At 35.8% G+C, this 26,144-nt stretch overlaps 1 protein-coding gene across 9 annotated transcripts in view; it reads right to left on the bottom strand.

Annotated features, from left to right (window-relative positions):
- DLG2 (discs large MAGUK scaffold protein 2) overlaps window positions 1–26,144 on the bottom strand; it is a 2,237,713-nt gene that overhangs the window by 724,578 nt on the left and 1,486,991 nt on the right. For all 9 annotated transcript variants that reach the window (XM_023209277.2, XM_023209278.2, XM_023209276.1 and 6 more), the window contains one exon: window positions 7,109–7,159. In XM_023209277.2, the coding sequence (XP_023065045.1) occupies window positions 7,109–7,159 (51 nt within the window). The remainder of the gene's footprint in view (window positions 1–7,108; window positions 7,160–26,144) is intronic.

Consider the following 26,144-nt stretch of genomic DNA (forward strand, 5'->3'; position numbering starts at 1 on the left):
AACCATTTCCTGAAATGTACATTACTGGCTTTTGTTAGTCATTATTCCACCTATGCCAAAGCAAAACGACTTATAGGACAAGAAAAATGACTGATTTATTGCATCAAGCAAATTCCTGTAGAAGAAACAAGTTTAGGACGCCAGTTATGTAACGTGGGAATTTTAAAAACAGTATTAGTGAACGGCCAGGTAAGAAGTGACCCATTAAAGTTGTCTAATAGTGGCCTCTCCAGTTCTCCAGATATCAGAATAACTAGAAAATCATTAGATGTCTGATTTATTTAGACCAAATTCTTTCATCTCACATTGTTGATCTTTACGAAAATTCCTAATTTCAAATAGAATTAAGGATCTGTTACTTCAAATAATATAAAGCTTTTGAGTTTCTAAATTCCTCATTTTTTCTAGGTCTCTTTAGCTATTTTTAATAACAGTGACAGGAATAAAAAACAGGCAGGGTTCGAGTAGATATTTGATAGAATTTCAGTTTTTATGTAGTCAACTGTATTAAAATCTTGTAGTTTAATTAAATAATTTTGATAATAGATAAATTTCTTAACTGAACTGCAAAGTTTACATATGTGCAATTATCAGTGTATATTTTAAGCATATTTGAAATATATGCAAATGCAATTATTAAATACAGAGGCACCACCCAAGCATGTGTGTATTTAGACATAAATGAATATATTTGTATAATATTTGTGAATTTTTATTGAGCGTGTTAGTTTTCCATGGGCCCGTTAACATTTGCACCTGCTGCTCCCTATCTAAGAGGACTTCCTCCACTACCTTTTTTTTTTTTTTAATTATGTTTTAAAGACAGGGTCTCATTCTATTGCCCAGACTGGAGTGCAGTGACACAATTATAGTTTTTTGCAGTTTCAAACTACTGGGTTCAAATGATCCTGCTGCCTCAGTCTTCTGAGTAGTTGGGACCTCAAGCATGAGCTACTATGTCTGGCTTCCATTCCCTTTTACGTGGCTCCTTCCTTCTCACCTATCATAAACTAGTTCAATTATGATGCCTCAGGAAATTACTTCATGCTGACCACATATTGAGAGAAATCTACTCATCTTCATAGTTTTTGCCCATTTACTTCTCTGTCCTCGACCAGCTGCAAAATTCTATGAAACAAGGACTGTACCCCGTACTTGTGTTTAGCAAGTGCTCGACAAATAAATGTACAAAAGATATTCATAAAGTTCACTCTGTGTGTCAAGTGGTTAATGCATTAAACAATGCTACTGTACATGAGGAGTCGTCAACTTGTTTACAAACTCCCAAGGGCTTTTTATTTTCTTTTTATGTCATCATGATAACATAAAGAACACTATGAGAAAATTTCTTTCATCATAGAATTCATAGGCCAGTGGAAGAAACAGATTTTATTCATCATCTAGTGTGATAAGTCCTCTATTCATGTGTTGTTTTTTGTTTTGTTCTGTTTTGAGACAGAGTCTTGCTCTGTCACCCAGGCTGGAGTGCAGTGGTGTGATCTCGGCTCGCTGCAAGCTCCACCTCCCAGGTTCACGCCATTCTCCTGCCTCAGCCTCTCAAGTAGCTGGGACTGCAGACGCCTGACACTACGTCTGGCTAAATTTTTGTATTTTTCATAGAGATGGGGTTTCACCGTGTTAGTCAGGATGGTCTTGATCTCCTGATCTCGTGATCCAGTCCCTTAACCTCCGTGCTGGGATTACAGTCCTGAGCTACTGTTCCCCCGCCTGTTGTTGTTGTTTTCAAAGAGGCATATTGCCCAAAAGGGAAAGCCAAGAAAATCTTTTTGGAGAAAATGATATTCAAGCTTAATTTTGACAGCAGTCTAATTCAGTGGTAATAAGCTCAGGTTCTAGTATCTGTTGGACATAGGGCTGAATCCTAACTCCATCTCTTATAAAACTATGATTTTTGGCAAGTGATTTAATCTTTGAGCCTCAGTATCCTAATATGTAAAGTGGAGTTAGCAATATCTACCTCATAGGAGTGTTACTAAATGTGATTATTACTTAAATTAAATGTTACAGGGGTTAAACATAGAAAAAGTGTAAGCTGTAAATGCACACAGCAAATACCATAACTTATATATCATTGGATATTTGACATCTAACAAAGAAAAAGAAAAGCAGAAACAAAAGAAGTTCTTGTTACATTAAGTTGTTCGTTGAGAGTGGAATGCTATGTCTTTAATAACTTCCTCAATTATATTTATAAATAATTCTTGTGAGAACTACCATGTTAACCAAAGAAAATATTAGGAATAACTATATATGCTGCTCTAAACCTTTACATTAACTCATGTATTCATCACAACGGCCCTATGGGGTAATTATAAACAGTTTAGCCTCATTTTCAGATGTGGTAACTGAGGTACAGAGAGGTTAAGTATGTAGTTCAAGGTTACTTGACCAGAAAGTGCTAGAGCCAGAATTCAAACCTGAATTCAAATCAGTCCATGTGCGTCTATGTTACTGTCCTTCCAGTAATAGAGCAAGGCCTACTTCATTTAGATGCCAACCACTCCCGGAGTATATACTAAATTTCAGATGCTGTTCTAGAAAACTTGTATATAAAATGACTTTATGTACTGCATATATTTACAGGAAGGGATAGATGTTAACAAAATAGACTATAAATAAATAATATAAAATTCAGATACTGATGAGCGCAATTAAGTAATAATAAAATGGGAAAAAAGAATGATGGAAATGGTACTAATTTAATTACAGTGAACAGGGAAGATTTTTCTGAAGTGATGATATTTGAGCAGATATTTAAATAATAAAACGAATAAACTATGTAAAGATATAAAGGACAATTTTCCAGGCAGCTAGAATAACATACATACAGGCCTTGAGTTAGGAAAAGCTTGACTTGTTTGAGAAATGTCAAGGTCATTGTGGCCAGAGTAAAATTTATGAAGAGTTGGTGGTGAGCACATAATATTGGAGAGAGGAGCAGGTATCACATTACAGAATGCCTTGTATGTAATGATAATGAAGCTAATTATCACCTTTGGAGTGTCTTAAGAATATAAATTGTATGGTCTGGCTTATATCAATATTTTGAAAAAAGATAACTCGGGTTACTTGGAGAAGAACAGCAGGGCAAAAGTGGAAGCTATTATGGTGGTTGAGGCATGGGATGAAATTGGTTTGGATTAGGATTCAGCAGAGCAGGTGGTAAGATTTAACTGATTTTGTAATAAATCTTCACGGTAGCACAAGCAGGACTTACTCATGAATTCTGAGGATAAAGAATAATTGAGCAAGACTTTTAGATTATTTTTCTGGCATAAATAACATGGGAAATGATAGAATCAATTAGTCAAGATAAAGGATATTAGGGCAGCAGTTACTTTGGCCCTGAGAAGAGGGACTGCAGGGAAGGGGCTTTCTTAATAATCAAGCAGCAGAGATGTCAACTGTACAGTTAGCCATACACATTCGAAGTTCACATTCAGGGAGATGTCATGGCTTCAGAATTGGGAGTCATCAATTGACAGTTGGTATCTAAGGGCATGAGTCTGGATGAGGCCATCTAGGGAATGAAGAAAAGATGGAGAAGAGGTCTGTACACTGGGTATCTGGAGTGCTGAAACCTTTAGAGGAGGAGTCAGCAAGGAGGCTGAGAAAGCGCAGCCATTGAGGGGGTAAAAGAACAGGGGAGTGCTTTGTCCTGGAAGTTAAAATATTGACATCTTTAAGGAAGGGGGAAGCATCAAATCCTGCTAAGAAGTCAGTTATGTCTGAGAACTGATGCTTCAATTTAGCAAGATGGAACCAGTTATGACTTTGATATAAATGGATTTATGACTATTGTGGGGATGAGAACATGAAACAGGTTAAAATTTTTAAAAAATGAGATAATAAAGGGGCGCTAATGAAAATAAACAATTCTCCTACATTTTTGGTAAAGCAAAATAGAATAATGAGGTAATAGTGGAAGGAAAACATAGGGTTAGTGGATGGTTACTTATTTTTTCTAAGGTGAAAGATATTATACTGTGTCTGTGTTAAAGTTACTCAGTAAAAAGCAAGATAGGGCTTGATATTGCAGAAGACAGAGGAGATAACTGCAGAAGGAAAATCATTCAATGGATAAGTGGTAATGGAGTCTAGGTAACAAGTAAAAAGTTGGTCTTAGAATGTAATAGGAAATTTCCTTCATTGCCATGGGAGAATATACTAGCAGACCTGGTGGTAGGAAAGTGTGGTTTTCATTTGATTACTTGGATTTTCTCAAAAACACATTAAGGCAGGTCAACAGCTGAAAGAGAGGATGAGAGAAGGGAGTGCTTGAGATTTGAGGAGATATGATAAGGATTGTTGTGTGAAATTGTTGTCCCAGAGTATGAGAAAGTGATTTTTTCTGAAGAAGTGTGTAAGAATTGCTAGGAAGTCTTGAGAGTTCACTTAAAATCAGTGGTTAAAAATTTAAAGTGAGATGAGTGAGTGTCTCTCTAGCCATATCCAGTTGCTGAGGCAGTGGCATGGAGTGAAGAGGAAAGTGTTGGCTTAACCAGGGTAAGCTAACCTGGACTGGAGTTTTGCTGGACGAGCACAGAAAGCTAGAGAAGAGGAAAAAAACGTGCATGAGAGGGAGAATTAGAGTGAGGGACCAGGTAATACAAGAAAGATGAAAGCTGGATAGAAATGGTGAAATCAATGATCTGAGGTTCCAATGGGGCTAAAGAAGTTTCAATGAGAAGGTACTAGAATAAATGAACAGAAGGGAGGAAGTGTTCAGAAAGATATTGCCTGATACAGGCTTTGGAGAGGGGGCTGTTAATGGCAGTAACAAAGTTCAGAGTATGGTCATGTACCCCAAGGCAGTAAGTCAGCAAGGTAAACTGACAAGCTGAAGATCAGGAAACAAGTAAAATCAGAATCCAGACTAGAACCCACAGTTGTCTGACTCCTACTGAATGTTCTCTCTCATACCAATGTTAGCTTTTACTTTTTAACCTCTAATACCAGGGCAATGAAACAGTGTTCTATTCAAGATGGTGATGTACGTTGGATGAGAAAAAAGGAGAAGGCTCATCTTCCCGGGCATGAGACCTGTTCAGTTGCATCCTGTGTTTAGAAAGGCCCCACATTTTCATGTTGTACTGCATTCCATAAATCATATAGCTTGTCTTGGAGAGACACTTAATGATTTAGGAGAAATGTGTGTTTTTTTGGGTCTCATTTGAGCTGATTTTCCATAAGCCTCACTATTCTCCAGTTAGGATACCATTAAAATTTTATCAAGTTCATAATGGAAATTTTAAAGAACCCATCTGTCAAACACTTAAGTTTCAATGTAAATGTTTGTTTAAAAGCACTCGCACTTGATAAAAATCAGCCTGAAGATGAGAAATGCTCTGACTCAGGAAAGTGAATAATTACTAAACTAAAAAGGAGATAAAAAGGATAAAAAGTGCAGGTCTAGACTCTTCATTTATGCTTGAATGACAGCTTAGTGAAAATAATTACATTTTTATTCCTTATACTAAATGTGGTATGTGTTTATCATAGTAGGTGTATGAAATAAATATAAGCAAGAAGGAGAAACTAAAAATTACCCCAAAATCCTTAACAGGAGTTAGTCACCAAAATGCATAACATTTGGTATACATCCTTCCAGGCTTTATGAGTGTGTTTATGTATATATATTATATTACATAGCTCTGTGTTTATTGAATTATATTTTAAATATCATTTTAAAACTTAATTTTTGACTTAATAATATAATTTAGGTAGATCTTCTATCCTTGTAATTAAATATTTATTCTAAAGTACTATTTCAACATATTTTAATATAATTTCTATTATATGAATATATAATAAACATGTTATTCTTTTTTATTGTTTAACATCTATGTTTTTCAATCCTTACTATTATAAACCATGTCAATATGCACATTCTTTGTGCATTTGTCCATTCCTGTAAGTACAATTTCTGGGTCAAAAAATATACTCATTTTAAAGGCTTTTAATCTATGTTTCCAAATTGCTCTTGTAGGGTTGTACTAATTTTCAGAACCTCTCACTAGCATTGAATATTCACATTCCTTTTAAGTTTTTGCCAATTGGACGGGCAAAACCTGTTTGCTCTCATTGTCTTCCTTTGTTCTTAATGAGGTTGAACAGGTTTTCATTTGTGTATTGGCTTTTTCTTTTTTAATGAATATCCTGTTAATGCTTTTTGGTCACTTTTTTCTACATGGTCTTTGGCCTTTCTCTTATCGTTCTGTGAAATATCTAAATATATTAGGGTCGCGTTGCACAGTTTCCTTACTTTGTCAAAGGACTTTGCCAGGGTCCTACCAGCGTTATTTGCAGAGCTCTATGGGGTTGCTGTGTTTTATCCTATGGGAGTAGTTTTAAAATGCACCACACTTTTTTTTTTTTTTTTTTTTTTTTGAGACGGAGTCTCTCTCTGTTGCCCAAGCTGGAGTGCAGTGGCCGGATCTCAGCTCACTGCAAGCTCCGCCTCCTGGGTTCACGCCATTCTCCTGCCTCAGCCTCCTGAGTAGCTGGGACTACAGGCGCCCGCCACCTCGCCCGGCTAGTTTTTTGTATTTTTTAGTAGAGACGGGGTTTCACCGTGTTAGCCAGGATGGTCTCGATCTCCTGACCTCGTGATCCACCCGTCTCGGCCTCCCAAAGTGCTGGGATTACAGGCTTGCGCCACCGCGTCCAGCCTACACCACATTTTTTTAACCAAATAAGAAACACATGGTAACTACAGTTATGATGATAGTATCGATATCACACAAATGAAAACGTCTTGTAACATATCTAAATAATGTATAACCAAAACACTAATAATAAAACCATTACGAACAAAGTGCTGTACAAGCTCATCAAACATTTCTCTTTCCCATTCATTTCTCTAAATCCTGGCAATGAAATTTACATACTGAACATTCTGTTATTTGGTCTGCTGTCTCAATGCTTTCTACTGTGAGCATTTCATTAATATTCTCATTGTGAGTCCTGTGGGAAACTTCCAGGTTATAAAACACAATTGTATAATTTCACAAGACAACTCATTAAGATGTAGAACAGAATGTGAATGCAAGATTAGGGCTCTGGATTTAAAAAAAAATTTTCTTACCCTCTCCAGTGTAATTTCTTCAAATTCATATTCAATTTCTGTTCCATTGACCTATAAATAGGGAAAAAATAAGAAGAGAACTATTAAATATATGTTGAGGAGGAGACAGCTGCATTTTAAATAATGCTTGGGAGTTAAATTTTCGTTCTAACTATAAATAACCACATTTTCTTGATATTTCTGATTGTGCATTTTCATTCAAGTGAAATATAATTCAAGCTATTCTAAAATATATGACTGAGATGCTACAAAAAATAATCAAAGATTATTGCTTCCCTTAGAATGCTGTGATTTTTTTTTTTTTTTTTGTAGTGAGGTGTAATAATACAAAATATGTATTGTGAGTTTACAAAAAACAAATCATCTAGGGGCAATGATACAATTACGAGGAAAATAATTTTCTTGTTTTTTTTTAAAAAAAATTGTTTGAACACTAAAATATGACCTTAAAAATCACTGATAATGGCAGAGCAAAATTGTTCCATTTTTGAACAGTAAAATAGCATGAAAATGACTGCATCATCCAAGAAATATCTTTTCTTTAGTGGCTCAAGCTCAGGTAATTCAACCCCATCATGCTTTTATTATCTTTATTGGAAAGCCCTGGACCATATAACCATACCTATGTACCTCAGTAGCATTAAGAAAAGAGCAAAGTAAGACACATTTTGAAGTGCTTAGTGACAAATTGTTTCAACCATCCAATCAACCCTTGTATTAATTTGAATTTACAGAAATACATTTTAAATACAGCCAGACACCTTAGATTTCCACAAATGTGCACAGAGGCCATAGGAAACGTTGGTTTAAAATAATCTAAAAACTATTCCTTTCTCATTTTTATCTATCATATAATTCTTCTCAACCAGGCAAAACCTCTAAGCAAGAAAATTCTCAAATTGGTTGTTTCTTATTTCTGATACGTGTCCTGACAACATCATTGGAATTTAGGAATCAGCCAGAAGGACTACATTTTACTATAAAGCCATCCTTTTTGTAGGATTCTAACTTACATTTACTTTTCTATCTTTGAGGAATTTACACACAGTACCAGGGAATGAGAATTCTATGCAAGCAAGGCCCAGATAGACCTAACACAGAGCCTGGAAAGAAAATAATGAAGGAAAAGATAGTGAACGAATGAGTGACTGACCTAAGTAATTAATTTACTTGTGTAATTTATAAACACAGATATTTGTGGATTCTCTTTCACAAAAATATTTGAACACAGTATCATCACCTAAAGGTGTTATTACAATTATAATCAGTGAACACATAGAATGACAATGATAATGGAGTTTACTTAGGTGTGTCCACCACCCACTCAGAGCTTGTTTTTGATTTTCTAATTACATGAACTAATTGGTGAATCACAATTTACTGTTTTACTACATTATCAAGCAGCCCTAAACTAAATTTGATTTTCTAGGCTTCAGCAACTTAATGACTCACAGAAAAGAACTTGATGATGTCAGAAAGCTTCAGTAGTTTTCTAGAGAGTTTTGTTTTGTATATGCAAAAATAAAACACACACACACACACACAGATTTCAAACTCCTTGTATATGTATGTTTCCAAATGAATTATTTTTAAAATAATTTTCTTTGATCGATAGGAAGAGGACAAAAGGGGAAGGCTGAATTAAAGAGATACGTTTTCATTCCCTCAGTATGGCTCCATGAGGCTTTTCTTTGCTTCAGTGCTTCTGTAAAGTGAATCACTTCGCATTATTAAAGTGCTGCAAACCGGGAAGAAAAAACAACTTCCAAGAGAGAAAAACACGCCTCTAATAATAAATGTCTAAAGATTCAGAGTCAAAGAAATTCTGTTAGGAAGTGCTTAAAAGACAGGAATATTTTAGTGGCATCCATTGCATAGTTGTGGCCTATCAAAACCTATGCTTAACATTTCTAGGATCATAAATGCTGACTCTTAGAGTTTTAGAAATACTATATATGCATAGCCTAATTGGTATTCCAAAGTTCCCCAGTCAGCGACATAAACTATTGCAGGCTTATGTTTACCTCATGGGTCTTTCATTTTCAACTAAAGAAAATAATATCATTTGTCTAATTCAACAGTATCGAGGGTCTTTTCATAAGGGGGGAAGATGCCGTCAAGGTTGGAATGTAACTTTGCTTTTAAAACAAAGCATCCCAGCCAAGTGGCTCACACCTGTAATCCCAGCACCTTGGGAGGCCAAGGTGGGCAGATCACAAAGTCAGGAGTTCGAGATCAGCCTGGCCAATATGATGAAACCCCGTCTCTAGTAAAAATACAAAAATTAGCTGGGCATAGTGGCGCGTGCCTGTAGTTGCAGTTACACTGGAGGCTGAGGCAGAATTGCTTGAACCTGGGAGGCGGAGGTTACAGTGAGCCAGCCGAGATCGCACCACTACACTCCAGCCTGGGTGAAAGAGCGAGACTCCGACTCAAAAACAAAACAAACAAACAACAACAACAAAGCATCCCATGTCTAACCACAAGCTTTGGTGAACTTATAGAAGCATGAAGGGTTTTTAGCGTAGGTGAGGCATCATTTCAACCTTTACCTGAGGAGCATTTAAAGCATGGAATCATAGGAGCCAGTGAGGGAATTCAGAAAAGACATTGGAAAGGCCCTAATCTCTGTTCTCTCATTACAAGGAGAGTGTGGTCTATGTTCTGCCAAAGGACTCCTAAGACAAGAAATGGCAAATATCTTGAGGGAAAGAATGAGACAGAACAAAAGAACTTAACAATACCCCCATAGGGCCTGGTGGAGAGGCTCATGCCTATAATTCCAGTACTTTGGGAGGCAGAAGCAGGCAGATCACGAGGTCAGGAAATCGATAACATCCTGGTCAACATGGTGAAACCCTGTCTCTACTAAAATACAAATAATTATCCAGGCGTGGTGACGTGCACCTGAGGCAGGGGAATGGCTTGAACCTGGGAGGCAGAGGTTGCAGTGAGCCTAGATTGTGCCACTGTGCTCCAGCCTAGTGACAGAATAAGACTCTGTCTAAAAAAACAAAAAAGGGAGAAAAAAACCCCAAAAAGAATACCTCCATCTTAATTTGTGAACATTTAGTGCCTTTTCAAACCAGTATACCAGTACAGTATTAAATAAGTATTTAAATACTTATTTTGACTTTATTTCTAAATAAACTCTTTAGAGTGGTTGCTTACTGAGTGATGAAACACCAAGAAGTATCTACAGTAATTCACCCCTAACCATAATCTTGTGTATCCTCACTCAGCAAAACCAAAACTGTTATAAATGGCTCCCATCATCTTTTGGGTGGTTTGCAAACAATCAATTGCTGTTTGAACTTTCCTTGGTGTCTCATTGTATTTCCAATCAGGTTATCGACATATGATTTTTAATTCATGTAGTTCTTTTCCTGAAAAGAGTTCTGCTGAATCCATTTTTTTCTTGTACAGTAACACTTACAGTAATATTTAAGTACCTTGGTCATGTTTTATGCTACTGATAGTTTGGGGCTCGGAGAACTTCACAGTTGGGGGTTCTGTTATTCCAGTTCTAGCCCTAACTGTCATGGCCTCCTCTCCACTTTGAGAACTAGAAAAATAAGAGGATTGACATTTTCATAGACTTGGAGAGTCAGACAAATAGATTAAACTTTTCAGTGTTTGAAAAACGTGTGTGTGTGTGTGTGTGTGTGTGTGTGTGTGGTGTGTATGTTTAAGATACTTGATTTTTCTGAATTTTATGGTTCTGTGGTGACAGCTGGTAGATTTCTCTGGCAGCTGGGAAATCAAACTAATATCACACATTGTCCTGTACTGTTCTGGGCATGTAGCCTTCCTAGAATCATATGACAGTTAAGTAAAGAGAGTGACCCACAGCCCACTCAAATTTAAACTTGGTATTTAAAGCTCTAATTTAATGAAGGTTGAATGCATTAAATATTTGTTTTTCTCCAACAGCTTTTAGGTAATTTTACTACCTTTTTTTTTTCTACTTTAGTGACATAGTAACCACCTGCCTGGATGATGCTATAATTTGATATTGAGATATATTTTTATCTCCTGAAAAGAGTTCTCCATAAATAACAAATGTGAACTATCCATATTTTAATGTTATTTCATTGGAATCTTAAATAATAATTTCTCTGATTTTTTTTTGTTTGTTCTTTGCCACTTTTGTAGTTTCATTAAGGCTAAGGATATACTAAACTCCAAAATGAATAAATTTTTTGTTTTTTTGAGACGGAGTTTCAGTCTTGTCAACCAGGCTGGGGTACAGTGGTGTGATCTTGGCTCACTGCAACCTCCGCATCCCAGGTTTAAGTGATTCTTCTGCCTCAGCCTCCCAAGTAGCTGGGATTACAGGCATGCACCACCATGCCCCGCTAATTTTGTATATTTAGTAAGGATGAGGTTTCACCATGTTGACCAGGCTGGTCTCAAACTCCTGACCTCAGGTGATCTGCCCACCTTGGCCACCCAGAGTGCTGGGATTACAGGTGTGAGCCACCACACCTGGCCCAAGATAAATAAATTTTCATATATCCCTGTATCACATATTACAACAAGTGCTGAAACAAGGATATCAAAGCATTCACTTTTTTAGACTAAACACAATTCTACCCAAAGAGCAATTATTAAGCATGCATAAAGTGCCAAGAATGGTGACAGATATTGCGAAAATATTTTAAGATATAGCCATATTCTAAAGAAACACACAACCTTTAAAGAGGCACCAAAACACAAATATATTAAGTCCTCATACAAGTGTGATATCTAATATTTAAAATATAGAGGTAGACTAAAACTGCAGTGCCACTATTGCTACATGCAAGGTATGTGCAGATCTATTTACTAGTTGTCATTTACATAGATTAAGTCAGTAGTAGAGAATATGACAGATGATGTACTAATTCTCCTTATAAGTAATCATGATATAGTAAACAAGGTATACCTCAGATTATTATTGTTTTAGCATCTAGCACTACAATTGAACTTTGGGAGGAAAGGGATTATCATGCAAACTGGGACTGCCAGTTCTTATGGCCTCTTGTCACTTCCAGAGTAAGGTGGGGCAATGCCACTTTGCTTCATCCACAGATGCAACATATATTACAGTGGCTAGCAATGATGACTATGTAGTGAGTAAGTAGATGAATCAATGAATCAATACATGAGATTTTTAGATGGCTTAAACCTGATCCACTCAAAGAAGACCTTGGTTGCTAATGGGGATGCCATGGCTACTGGGCCCAGGCCTTTTACCATTCCTTGTTTATTTATCCTCATCTCTGAGACTGGCTCCTCTTAGAAGCCCTGAATTACAGGGTCACACCATCATCAAATGCCGCAGCAAATCAACACACACACACTCATTTGCATTCCTCTTTTTTAGTACCTTGCCAAAATTCATCCTTCCCTTCTTTTGGAGTATCTGTTACAGTAAATATGTCATGATGCATTACTGCTCTTTACACTTGACCCTATACACAGTATGATACTCGGTGGGTAAAAACATGGCTTCCAGAGTAAGAAAAGACACAGATTTGAATCCCCTTTCCAACATTTTTGGTGAGTGTGAGTTTGGGCAACTTCCTTAATCTCTTAAAACCTCAATTTCTTTATGTGCAGAACGGTACAAACAATAGTTCATTCTCCTATGGTTATTGCAAGTATTAAATTAGGTAATTTATATGAATTATCACACATCTTAAGTGATTAAAGAAATTTTAGCTAAAATCCCAAACAATTGTCTTCTTAGTTCCTACTTCATAAAATTATTGGTAGGAATAAATAATATTACACACGTTAATTGTCTGGCACAAAGCAGGTCTTCAATAATGAGAGCTATTATTGTTAGTTCTGGATACAAATTTATAAGGGTCACAAAATTTATTTTATCAAATACTGAATGTTTGCTAATTTCTTCAGTAATACGTAACTTAAGCAAACAAATTTGTCTTTTTCTATAAAATCCACTAAAAGCCTTTCCTAACTCAAACATCTTTCTCTTGAACCAATCTAAGATGCACTGCCTTGTATGTAGGAATCACCTTAGTTTTTGTTCTCAAATTATGTAAATGTGGCCTTCACTCAAAATATTATTTTGGCTGTCCGTGGTGGCTCAACCCTATAATCTCAGTACTTTGGGAGACCGAGGCAGGTGGATCGCCTGAAGTCAGGAGTTTGTGATCAGCATAGCCAACATGATAAAACCCTGTCTCTACTAAAAATACAAAAATTAGCTGGGTGTCGTGGCTCACGCCTGTAGTCCCAGCTACTCTGGAGGCTGAGGCATGAGAACTGCTTGAAGCCGGGAGGCAGAGGTTGCAGTGAGCTGAATTCACACCACTGCACTTCAGCCTGGGCAACAGAGTCTCCAAAAAAAAAAAAAAAAAAAATTATCTCAACTAAACTTTCTCCCAATCTTCTGTAAACTCACTCTTCATTTAAAAAAAATATTCCCTTGCCCAGTATTGATCATTATGTTGCTCAGCTATTGGCACTCACTTTCTTAAGGCTATTCTCATGACATTTCCTACATCCTCATCTTCATGAGAGCACAGGTTGTATATTATCCTTTTTTTACCCTTGTATCTTCTAGAACCATGCCTTGTTCATAGTAGGTCTCCAAAAAAATCTTTAGACCCAAGTCACCTTTGAACTCCAAAACTTGAGTTGTGTTTAAACTGTATCTTTACGTAAGTATGGGCAGCCCCTAACAACAGCTGCCCTTTCCCATGAAATATGGCTTGAATTTATCCTCCCATCTCAGGACATTTTTGCAAATTTTTAAAATAATTTCCAACTTAAATACTGAATAAATTAAAACATCAATTGAATACCTTAATACTTAGTACCTACCATGTACTAGGTATAATGATAAGCACTGGAAATACAAAGATGGGTGAAATATGGTTCCTGCCCTCAAATAACTCAGTCTAGCAGATAGAGACAAGTGAATGGAAACATGTAACAAAGCGACATCAGTGCTATGGTAGATGTCTATAGACTGCAGCAGCTGCAGAAGTGGCATAAAGGAGGTAATAGGTGATTTTACTGGCAGTGAGTCAGAAACGTTTTCATAGAGGAGATGGGATGAGCTGAGTGTATTCATAGGCAGGTGTTCATGAGAATGTGTAGGCCTATCAAAGCAGAGGCAGCAATATTAACCACATCTTCAGAATGTTGTACTGGAACAAACACTGGCCTTAGAGTCCAAATGCTTGCATTGTACTTTTGAGTCTGTGATTTCACATGCTAGGTGTAACCTTGGGCTTGTCAAGATGCTTTAATTTTCTCATGCAGACAGATAACCTCTGAGGTCCCTCCCAGCTCTAACCTTCTAGCAACAGGGCTTTTCTTCCCATCTACTGCACCTGACCAATAGTTATTGCAATTTTTCTATTACTCTTTATTCTAAAGATCCTAGCTGGCAACCCATAGTTTTGCCAGGTGATATCTCTCTGACCTCTGAATATCTCTGTCTTATCTCTTCTCTTTAATCTATAAAAGGCCTCAACAGGGAGGAAACTAAATAGTAGTATCACTTTCCATCTTGGCTCCACTCAAGGACATTACCATTAGCATGTTTTCCATTTCTACTCCTCAAAGATCTCAGGTTTCTGGGGGAAAGAATAAGTAGCTGTTTCTCTCTAAAAAGGAAAAAAAAGGTAAGAATGTTTTGCTATACTTCAATCCACAAGAAAAAACTTGAGGAGACTGATGTTCTTTATTCCCATCTTTTTATCATATTTCACTACATTTTAAAAATTTGTATAAATTTAAGGGGTACAAGTGCAGTTTTGTTACAGTTTGTTACATGCAGTTTTGTTACATTGCTTAGTGGTGAAGTCTGGGCTTTTAGTGTAAGGATCACCTAAGGTACATTGTATCTATTGGGTAATTTCTTATCTCTCATTCCATTCCCACCTTCTCATCCTTCCAAAGTCTCCAATGTTTATTATTCCACACATTATATAGCTCCCACTTATAAGTGAGAATATGTGGTATTTTGACTCTGTTTCAGAGTTATTTTACTTAAGGTAATGGCCTCCAGTTCTGTCCTTACTGCTGCAAAAGACATGATTTCATTCTTTTTTATGGCTGAATAGTATTCCATTGTATACATGCACCAAATTTTCTTTATCCAATCATCCACTGATGGACACTGAGGTTAATTCCACATCTTTGCTATTATGAATAGAGCTGCAATAAATATATGAGTGCAAGTATCTTTTTGATATGATGATTTATTTTGCTTTGGGTAGATGTCCAGTATTGGGATTGCTGGGTCAAATTTTCTCTGCTGAATATATGAAAATCAGTTGAGTTCTGAAAAAGTAAAAGTCATTCCACCAGAATGTAAGCTCTAAATAGGACAAGACACATTACAAAAGCCTGAGGCTTGCATTAATACAACTAGATTGTCCATCACCTTCTTTAACTAATGTCCCTTCTCCTAGACTATCTTCACTAAAGATAGTGACCAAAAACAGGCCCCCTTTTCAAGTTATGAGACATTATCACACAGAAATTAAAAGCTTAGATTCTGGAATTTAAAAGACCTGGATTCCATAACAGTTCTGCACTTACAAGCTGTTAGAATCCATCTTTGTTAGGAATCACAAACATTTGTGTAAGTGTCAAAATTACTTATTTAAACACTTAATAGTAAGCAAAAGATTTTCTGCTTAAGCTTTGTTGAGAACCTGTTTTAATGTAAGGTATACATCTAGTTATTTTATGAATACTATGAAGTTATAATGAGACTGGTTTAAAATATGCAGTATTATAAAAACTCATCATAGTTCATTATTCCTTTCCTTTAAATAAACACTCACAAGCTATAAAAACAATTATTGATATTCTTAGTTAAGATTCTGAGTTTGGTAAGACCACTATTCCTATTATTCACCTGAATTTGTTCTACCAGTAAACTCTAATTTCAAGTTAAAATTTCTAATCTTAATTAAAAAAACTCCTGAGCTCAGTGTATGCTACATTATAGCTTCTACCACATACAAAAATTAAATCAGTATACTATAATTTGTTCCATTCTTTTGTTTGTTTGTTTGTTTTTGAGGTGGAGTCTTGCTCTGTTGCCCAGGCTGGAGTACAGTGGTGCAATCTCGGCTCACTGCAACCTCCACCTCCCGAGTTCAACCAATTCTCCTGCCTTAGCCTCCCAAGTAGCTGGGATTACAGACACCTGCCATCACACCCAGCTAATTTTTGTATTTCTAGTAGAGACGAGGTTTTGCCATGTTGGCCAGGCTGGTCTTGAACTCCTACCTTAGGTGATCCAACTGCCTTGGCCTCCCAAAGTGCTGGGATTACAGGTGTGAGCCACTGTGCAAGGCCCTTAAACAACTTTCTTTTAGAAAAAGTTATCTGCCTTTGTTATGAAGTATTTATAACACACACAACTTTGGGTCTAGAAAACCATAGACTTAATAACTATTATGTTTTTAAAATTTTAATTAGAAAGCACAGATTTTTTTATAATTAGTAACTTTTTAGCTATAAAAGTGTAATAAATTTTTATCAGTATTTCTGTCAGAAGAAATTAAGAAAAATCGCTTAGGGTTCTTATATGTATAAAATAATTATTTTCTATATACAAAATTGTCTTGATTAAAGGCTTTTGTAACAAAGGAACAAATATAGTTAATTAGCACGTGCAAAACTGGATTTGCCTCTGATTTGGAAGGAGCCCATTTTCTCTCAGCTTTGCTCCCTTGTTTTGCACCATGTGCAGGATGGAGAAGAACAGGTGGTTTTAATGCATTCACTTGGCTCCAGCCTGATGTAGGCTGTTTTGTTCTTTGGGTTTAAATATTTCATGAGTTTGTACATGCTCTCTGAGAACAGTAAATGGCGTTAAGAACACAATCGATCAATGGTTGTAAGGCATCATGATACACAAGGTTTTTTTCCCAACAAATCTCCTCTCTCACCTCACCACCTGTCTATGCAAATCATGTGGTCATTTGCCAGCAAGTGTCCAAAAGGATCAAGAACTCAAAGCACGTAGCCAAAATATTTAGGGAAATAAAAACTGAGTGCTAAGCCAAAAGACGAGACTTTACAAATACGGTGATCTATCCAGATGATCAAGAATATTTTCTTTTACTTGGGTATAATATGACTGTATCATGAGGGAAAATATCAATGTTCTCCACTTCATCCCCTCTCTCTCCTCAGTCCTCTGCAGTTTTTATGTTTCACTATGACACAAAAGTTGAACCCAAAATAATCAACAAAAGTCTTTTCACATTTAAATACAATGATCTTTCCCAGTCTTCATTTGCCCTGGCTTTCATACAGTATTTGGCACTGGAGTGACCACCCACTACTTGCAACTTTCCTTCCCTTCCATCACAGGTTCTATCCTTGCTAGTTTCCTCCCTACTACTCTTTCCACAGTAGTGATGATCATTTATTTTACTCGTGCCAGATATGAATATTTGCCAAGCTCTGTCCCTTGTTGTTTTTATAATCTACCTGAATTGTCACTTTACCCTCCCCCCCTTTTCTTTTCTGAGCAAATACTTAAGTATTGCCCTGGTCTCAAAACATCTAAAACAGAACTGATCCTCTTGCCTAATTGTAACCATAATTTCCTTCAGTCTACCAGTCTACTTTATATCTCTGTTAAGGAGATTCTTTTTTTGTCATATACATTCTCTACATTTGTTATCAATTCCCACCATCCTATTTCATGTCCAAATTATCACTTTCTTAAGAACATTGGCATAACTTCCTAAAAATATTTATTCCCCTATTGATTTTCAACATCAATCTATTCTTCATATCCTTTGAGGTTTATTTTCCTAAAATGTTTTATCATGAAATTTTGCTGCTCAAGTAGCTGCAATAATTTTTTAATCACCAGAGAACATTTCATACCATCCACCAGCTGTCCCCAACCTACCTTTCTAGCTAAATACCCTGTTTCCCATCTTCAAAAACATTTTCTAGCCAAGCAATTGTGCTGAACACCTCTTCCCTTTGGTATCTTTACTAATGCCACACACGCTGCCTTAAATACCTTAATTCAATCTATGTTTATTAAAATTCTAATTAATGCAGAAAAATATTTTTGAATGCCTAAAATTTCCCATGTGTTAGGTTAGGTCCTAGGGCTATAGGGGTAAACAAAACAAGGCCTCTGCCTTTATGGAGCTGAATTCTACTGGGAGTGTGGGAAGCTTCCATTTTTACCAACCAAAGACTGTCTTGTCCATTAAATCAAAAATATTTTTCTTATCGATACCTTGGAAATCATAACTCTGTTATCTCCAGAAAAATGTTAATAATAATAAAAATGATAACTATTACTACTGCTGCTACTATTGCTACTACTGCATTTTGTTAAATATGTACTACATGCCAGACACTACCTTAAGTTCATCTAATAATTATAACAATTTTGAGAGCTTAGCATTTTAATGTTGATTTTACTATTAAAGAAGCTAGTTTCGAAGTTAAACAATTTTTTCAAGGTTATGCATTCATAAGCAACATGAAACTAGGAGAATCCTGTTCATCCTCATCGTTACTTAGTGACGGAAACTATATGCTCAATATAAGTTTGTTGAACAAAATTAGGAAACGAGTGCCTATAAGGATGGAGAAAGAAATGGAAATATCTAGTGTCTGAATCCAGTATCTGATACTAAAACACTAATTTTTCTTTCTGGTCATACATAGCAGAGCACCTCTCTTACTATACTTATGGTCTTCCTCTTGCCAGCTTCTTGTATTGTCATTTCTCTTCCCTGACATACTGTCTTCTTGCATAGATGGGGCACTGTCTTTTAGATTTGTGCTTCTTTTATGACACCTGTTGTAACTGAACTTACGTTTGCCCATAGTAGCCGCATTATAAATTGCTATTGAAGAAATAAATGGATTGACTCTTATACTGAGAGTTTTTTACTTGCTGTATATCTTTAAAATCCCTTTTATTCAAAAATCTTACCACTGTCACTTTCCGAAGGAGTAAACTGCCTTAATTTCTCTCTAATCATTTTACTTCAAATCCTGCTAACAATGAGCTGTATCCCTTTTCATCTAAATATAGGTCACCCTTTCAGCAGCTTTCAAGATCAATTCATCAATCAACAAATATTTATTGAGTGACTACCCCCACCTTCTTTGCTATCTCATATAATCTCTTTTCATCCCATTTAAAAAGCACATCACTGTCTTCACAACCTTGGAAAAAGAGCTATAGAGCCACATCGCCCTGCTCCTTCATCTGAAGTTCTGTGATTTCGGAAAAATGCTCCAGGCTGCTTGTTACAACAAAGGTCACACCAATATTTCCAGATCAGCTACTAAGGGAAATCATTCTGCTGCTTTATTTTTATTTCACCTTTTTCAAAGTACTTTAGGACCATGACAAGGACTGCTTATTAATAGGTTTTGTCCCCTACCCCATGTCCAACCCAGCTGATAATACAGAAATTGTAAGGTTTGAAGTTGTTTATATCTAACATTTTTAGACTATACTAATAACAGTATTATTAATTTTCATACTATTTTCACATACATCATTGCATTAGATTCTTATAATGACTGTATATATTGTGATGTTTTAAAAAATTTCCTGCAAGCAATAGCCATCGGTTTCCTCCACTTACTATCCCCCTCCCCCAGCAGACATGTACATACACGCCACATTGTTCTCTTTTAAGAAAGGTGAAGAGGCAGAAATTAAATATGCCAATAGCAGACCTAGAAAAAAACTTAAATAATTGTAGTTAATATTTCTGAAGATTTACTATATGCTAAGCAGTAAAGCTCACATAATATATATTTACATATAATTATAGATAAGCATATTTCATATATAACATAAAAGCTTTACTGCTTAGTGCATATATATGTATATATACACATATACACATACATATATGCATGGGGAAGTTGTGTTCAATATTCATAGAGAAGACTTGACTTACCCTGTTTTTCTCTGTTAGATTTAATTAACTTAGAAGTCTAAAGTGACAAAAAAGTATAAGCAATATGTTTTTCAAAGAAAAATGTAGAAATTTCTACATATCTATTAGTGTTTCTCAGACTTGATCCAGGAGTTTGAAAGGGGTCACACATACTGAAGTTGTGATTATTATAATAGCTAGTCAGATTAAGGCGTTCTGGACTCTGAGTTGTATGCACCAATTCTATCTCTAGAAGTACCAGAGATAGAATTTCTCTATCTCTGGACACCTTTCTTTGTTGACTTTTAAGTATTCAGTCACAGCGTCAACTAGGACGCTGATAGGATAAGTTTCTAACAGTGCATGCTTAAGCATAGCTCACCACTGCTTGCTTGCTTGTTCACTCTCTCTCTTTTCTTTTCTTTTCTTTTTTTGTATCTTCTTGGAACAGGAAGACTCAAAAGGGTACCAGAAAAATTTTCACTTGCATTCTATTAACTAAACTACAGATACACCTTTAATATAGTAAACAAATGTTAATCAGAGAACAAACTTTCAGCAAAAAGCACCAAGTATTGAAAGCAGTTGGTAGGGCAGGGAGAAGAGATGGAAGAAAATTAAAATTATATTTTCATTATACTCTTTTTTTTCTTCATGATCCTCTGCTTAGGATCATTTTGCTTGCCAAGTTTTCCATGTATAATTCCTTAAAAAATATCTTCCATGATTCTCCTCTCCTTCCATCTAATACCACCACAAACCCTGCCTTTCTTTCTCTAGTCCTCCTACACACTCTCATACACACATGCATGCACACACATAGATAGGCCAGGCTCTGCTAATGCTGTTTCTCTGTGTTTACAGACTACTTCTGTAGATTCTTTTTGCTCTGATTATATTATCAGGCTGTGTTAAATATCAGCTCAAGCTTTGGATTCAGTCAGACATGTAAGCTAATCCTAAATTGGCCTCTTACTAATTTTTGTGACTTTAGAAAAGTTACATAGCCTGAGTTCCTTCTCAATATACTATGATACTAGTTATACTTACTTCAATAAGGTTGTTAGGGATTATAAATGAAGAAGCAAAGCACAGTTCTCAACTGCTCATACTCTAGAAACATTTCCTACGTTTGACTCTGCCAGTTAAGAGCTGTGATATATCTGCCTCAGTTTTCTCATCTGTAAGTGGGGTTAAAACAAATATCAAGGGTTGTGAAGGTTAAATGAATTAGTAAATTAGTGTAAATTAAATGAATTAGTAAATTAGTGTAAATCAAATAAATTGGTAAAATACTTGGAACAGTAGTCTAGCACATGATAAATGTTATTATTACACTGTTCATTATTATTACAGAATGGTGGAATAGGGAGCTCAGCAAATCCTGTCCCCAAAGAACAACTTCAAAACTGGGTGGAAATTGTCAACAATAGCCATTTCAGCACTTTGAAAACTGACTAAGGACATATAGCAAAATGATTGATTAAAAAAAAACAACTGCTGAATGTTAGTGAACAATGGTGAGATTCTGTGTTGTTCCAGTCTGGGGCTGCACATTGCCCCGTCTCTCCCCATCCCACAAAATTCTGTGGGTACAGTAGTTCTACCAGCAGAAAATGCTATGAAAACCAGTAGCTTTACTGTCAGAGGGGACCAACTTCATTTGGAGCAGAATGTGGGAAAATCCCACGCATAGTTGTTGAAAACAATAGTGATTTCAGTGGCGAACATCAGAGAAAGCAAAAATGGAAGTAGTCTAAGGTTACAATACTGGCTGGTGCAGTCAACATGCTGTCTACAGTAGCCAGAAATTAACAGAACAATTTGGGTACTTAGAGAGTTATGTTAGGCTTTGAGAGCTCCTATATTTCCATGGCAGACTGGAAGTTTGAGTGCATATGAAAGGTCATGCATATCCTCAGGGGACTACAGAAGGTCCTAGCAATCAACACATCCCTGTCTGAATGTGAGACCTTGCACAAATGCACAGGAGATAGGAAAAGGAATGCCTATTCGAAAATAAAATCTCAGACCAAGTTGTAAGCTGCTTGAATGTAAACACATTCCCTGGCCCACTCACAGATCCATTGGTGAAGGATGGAAGACTTACTGGCTCAAGGTGTTTCAGCAAAACCTCTCACCAATCACTGGCTCACCATCTAGCTACATTGATCTAAAGGCACTGCTATAATGCCAGACATCAACAACAACAACAACAACAACAACAGACAGACTCATCAGAGACATCAGCAGCTATATATTGCAGGGGAAACAGACTCTACAGATCTAGCATGTGACTAAACTAAAATATGAAAACCCCCAAAATCTGGAGCCGGTAAGAGAGAAGAGGGCAAATCAGAATCTCTAATTGCTTTTGTCTTATATCTTAGAGTTTTTAAAAAAATATAGGAAACATGCAAAACAAGGAAAGTATGATGATCCATAAATAAGAAAGTAGGCAATAAATAGAAGCTATTTCTCAGGCATTCTAGATGTTGGAATTAGCTAACAAAAACATCAAAGCAGCCATAAATATGTGCAAAGAACTAAAAGAGCCATTTTAAAAAAATTAAAGGAAAGTATGACAACAATGACACATCAAATGGAAAATATTAACAAAGACATGGAAATTATAAAATAAAATCTCATGAAAATTTTGGAGTCAAAAACTGAAATAATAAATTTGCTAGAGTCGGGGACTGATGGCCTACTATATAAACAGCTTAGAAGTTGCCATTCTGTTGTAACAACAAATAAAAAGCTAAACAAACTGACAAATCAACAACTATTGTTAGATCCATCAGAGAAGTTAAGTTACAAGGCAAATTACTGCCCCCAAAATTAGAGATAAGTAGACACAAAGAATCACCAATTATCAGAGCAAAAACCAATGGGCAACTACCTCTTTGGGAACCAGTGCCAGGGTAGAAAAACCTAAACTATAATTGATGAATTGCTAGAGGCTCAATGTGAACAACTCTGAGAGTCATAAACTCCAGGGGGACCAGTCATAGGGCTGCCACACTTTTCTGAGTTTTACCGCGAAAAGCTCTATGAGGCCTTCATATTGAATATTAGAAGAAAATCTACTAGTGCTTCTGGCAGGGAAGAGGAAAAGGAATCATTTTGAAGTTAGAGCATTCAGTGCCTCTTAATAAGGGCTTCCCTCAGGAGAAACTACTTTACCAGAGCCTAACCTATCGGGGTTTTATCAGGGCCTAAAATAACTGGGGAAAGGGAAATATCCAAGTCCAGACCCTCTAGCCATCCTGTCTCACCTAAAATTGGGGGTAAGGAGGACAACAGAGAAGCACTGGTGAAATTTACAATCCTCAGACAAAATCACCAAAATGCTGAAACCTAATCACAGGAATAAAGCATGCTTTCCTCCCCAATAACTTAACACTACATTACCAAAGATCTGTTCAAAGCAGCACTTTTACTTAGTTCATTATGTCATTTTAAACAAAAAATGACAAGGCATACTAAAAATTAAAAAAATACAGTGTGAAGGGACTCAACAAATATCATAACCAGAGTCAAATATGGTGGAAATGTTTGAATTATGATTAGTATACTAAAGGCTTTAATGAAAAACTAGACAACATGCAAGGACAGATGAATAATGTAAGTGGAGAGATAAATTCTAGGAAAGAATAAAAATGGAATGCTGGAGGTAATATAGTAAAGAAATTAAGAATGCTTTTGATAGGCTCTTTAGTAGACCTTACATGGCTGAGAAAAGAATCCCTTAGTTTGAGGATACAATAATACAAACTTCCAAAATTGAAAAACAGAGAAAAAAAGACACGACACAAAACAAAATAAAATAAGCAGTAGAGAATATTTAAGAAATGTGAGACATCTACAAAGGTGTAACATAAGCATAATAGAAATTCCGGAAGGAGACAAAACAGAGAAAGAAACAGAAGCAATATTTGAAGCAAAATGACTGAGGATTTCACCCAAATTAATGTCAGACAACAAACCACAGTTCCAGGGACCTCGGAGAACACCAAGCAGAATAAATGCCAAAACAAACAAACACACAATCAGACAGAACATCCTCCTACTCCCAATAAATTACATCTAGGCATATAACATTCAAACTTCAGAAAATCAAGGATCATATATATAATCATATTACATATATATGATTATATATATATATAAGTGAAATGAATAATACAAGAAACTGTATGGTGGAATTGGGAATACTTTGTTATAAGATACTTATACTATTTGTGCAGTGGTGGAGTGTTATTTGAAAGTGAACTTGGATTGGTTGTAAATGTGTAGTGCAAATTTTATGACAACCATCAAAAAAGTAAAAGAAGAAGTATAATTGATATATTAACAAAGAAAATAAATAATACAAAATGCTACTTAAAACCAAAAAAGGCAGAAAAAGTGTGGAAGACAAAATTAGGATGAAAGAACAAGACAATAATTAGAAAATGGTAACAGATATGGCAGATATTAATCCAAGTAGTAAATACATCAATAATCACTTTAAATATCAATGGTATAAATACATCAATTCAATAGCCAAGTTTTCAAAGTAGACTAGATTAAAAAGCAAGACATGACTGTATGTTGTCTACAAGAAAAACACCTCAAATGTAAAGAGAACTATAGATAAAAAGTAAATGAATGGAGAAAGATATATCGTAATAACACTAATCAAAAGAAAGAGGGAGTAGCTATATTAATTCCAGGCAGAGCAGATATCAAAGCAACAAAAATTATCAGAGATAAATAGAGGCATTATATAATAATAAAGTAGTCAATACTTGGAGAAGATGTAACAATCCTTAATATGTATGGGCTGAACAACAGAGTACCAAAATACATGGGGGTAAAATCCTATAGAATAGCAAGGAGAAATAAATGAATCCACTATTATAGCCAGAGACTTGAACACCCCTCTATCAAAAATGGATGGGTCTAGCAGGCATAAAATCAGTAAGGATATATTTGAACTCCATGGAACCATCAAACAACTGATATAATGCACATCCATAGACTACTTCATTCAATGACAGCAAATTACACGTTCTTCTCAAACTCACATGAAACAGTCACCAGGATAGACCAAATTCCAAGCCATAAAACAAACCTTAACAAGTTTAAAAGAATAGAAATGATACAATGTCTGCTCTTACACCACAATATAATTAGACTAGAAATCAATAACGGGAAGAGAGCTGGAAAATTATGAAATACTTGGAGATTAAACAACACATGGGTAAAAGAAGAAATCTGAAGAGAAATTGGAAAGTATTTTGAACTAAATGAAATTGAATACATGATGTTTTATCCAGCCTGGGTAACATAGGGAGATCCTATCTCTTAAAAATAAAAAAAAGATAAAAGAAAGAAAAAAAGGCAGTCATGGTGGCTCATGCCTGTGGTCCCAGCTGCTTGAAAGGCTGAGGAAGGAGGATCATTTTCCCAGGAGGTCAAGGCTACAGTGAGCCCTGATCACACCACTGCACTCCAGCCTAGGTGACAAAATGAGACCCTGTCTCAAAAAAGAAAAAAAAAAAAAAAAAAGAAAAGAATAGAAAATACAATGTATTAAAATTCATAAGCTTCAGTAGAAGCAGTGTTTAGAGGGAAATTCATAGCATTGAATGTATATAAATGAAGAAACATCTAAAATCAATAATCTAAGTTTCTGCTTTAGAAAACTAGAAAGGAAGAGCAAATTAAATCCAAAGTAAGCAGAAAAAAAAGAAGTGAAAGTTAGAGAAGATCAAGAAAATTGAAAACAGAAAATCAATATGGAAAATCAACAAAATCTTGGCTACTTTTTGAAAAGATCAGTAAAAGCGATAAGCCTCTAGCTAGGCCAACTAAGAAAAAAAGATGAGAAAATTGCTAATATTAGAAAAGAAACAGGAAACATCACTACCGATTTCATGGTCATTAAAAGGATAATAAGAGAATATACTGAATAACTTTATGCAGACAAATTTTATAATCAAGGTGAAACAAACTGTTTTCTTGAAAGACACAATGTACCACAACTCAAAGAATATAAAATAGACAATCTGAATAGGCATATATCTATTGAAGAAATGGAATCAATAATAACCTTCCCAAATAGA

The sequence above is a fragment of the Piliocolobus tephrosceles genome, chromosome 13 (genome assembly GCF_002776525.5).
Source record: "Piliocolobus tephrosceles isolate RC106 chromosome 13, ASM277652v3, whole genome shotgun sequence".
In the NCBI taxonomy this organism is placed as follows: domain Eukaryota; kingdom Metazoa; phylum Chordata; class Mammalia; order Primates; family Cercopithecidae; genus Piliocolobus; species Piliocolobus tephrosceles.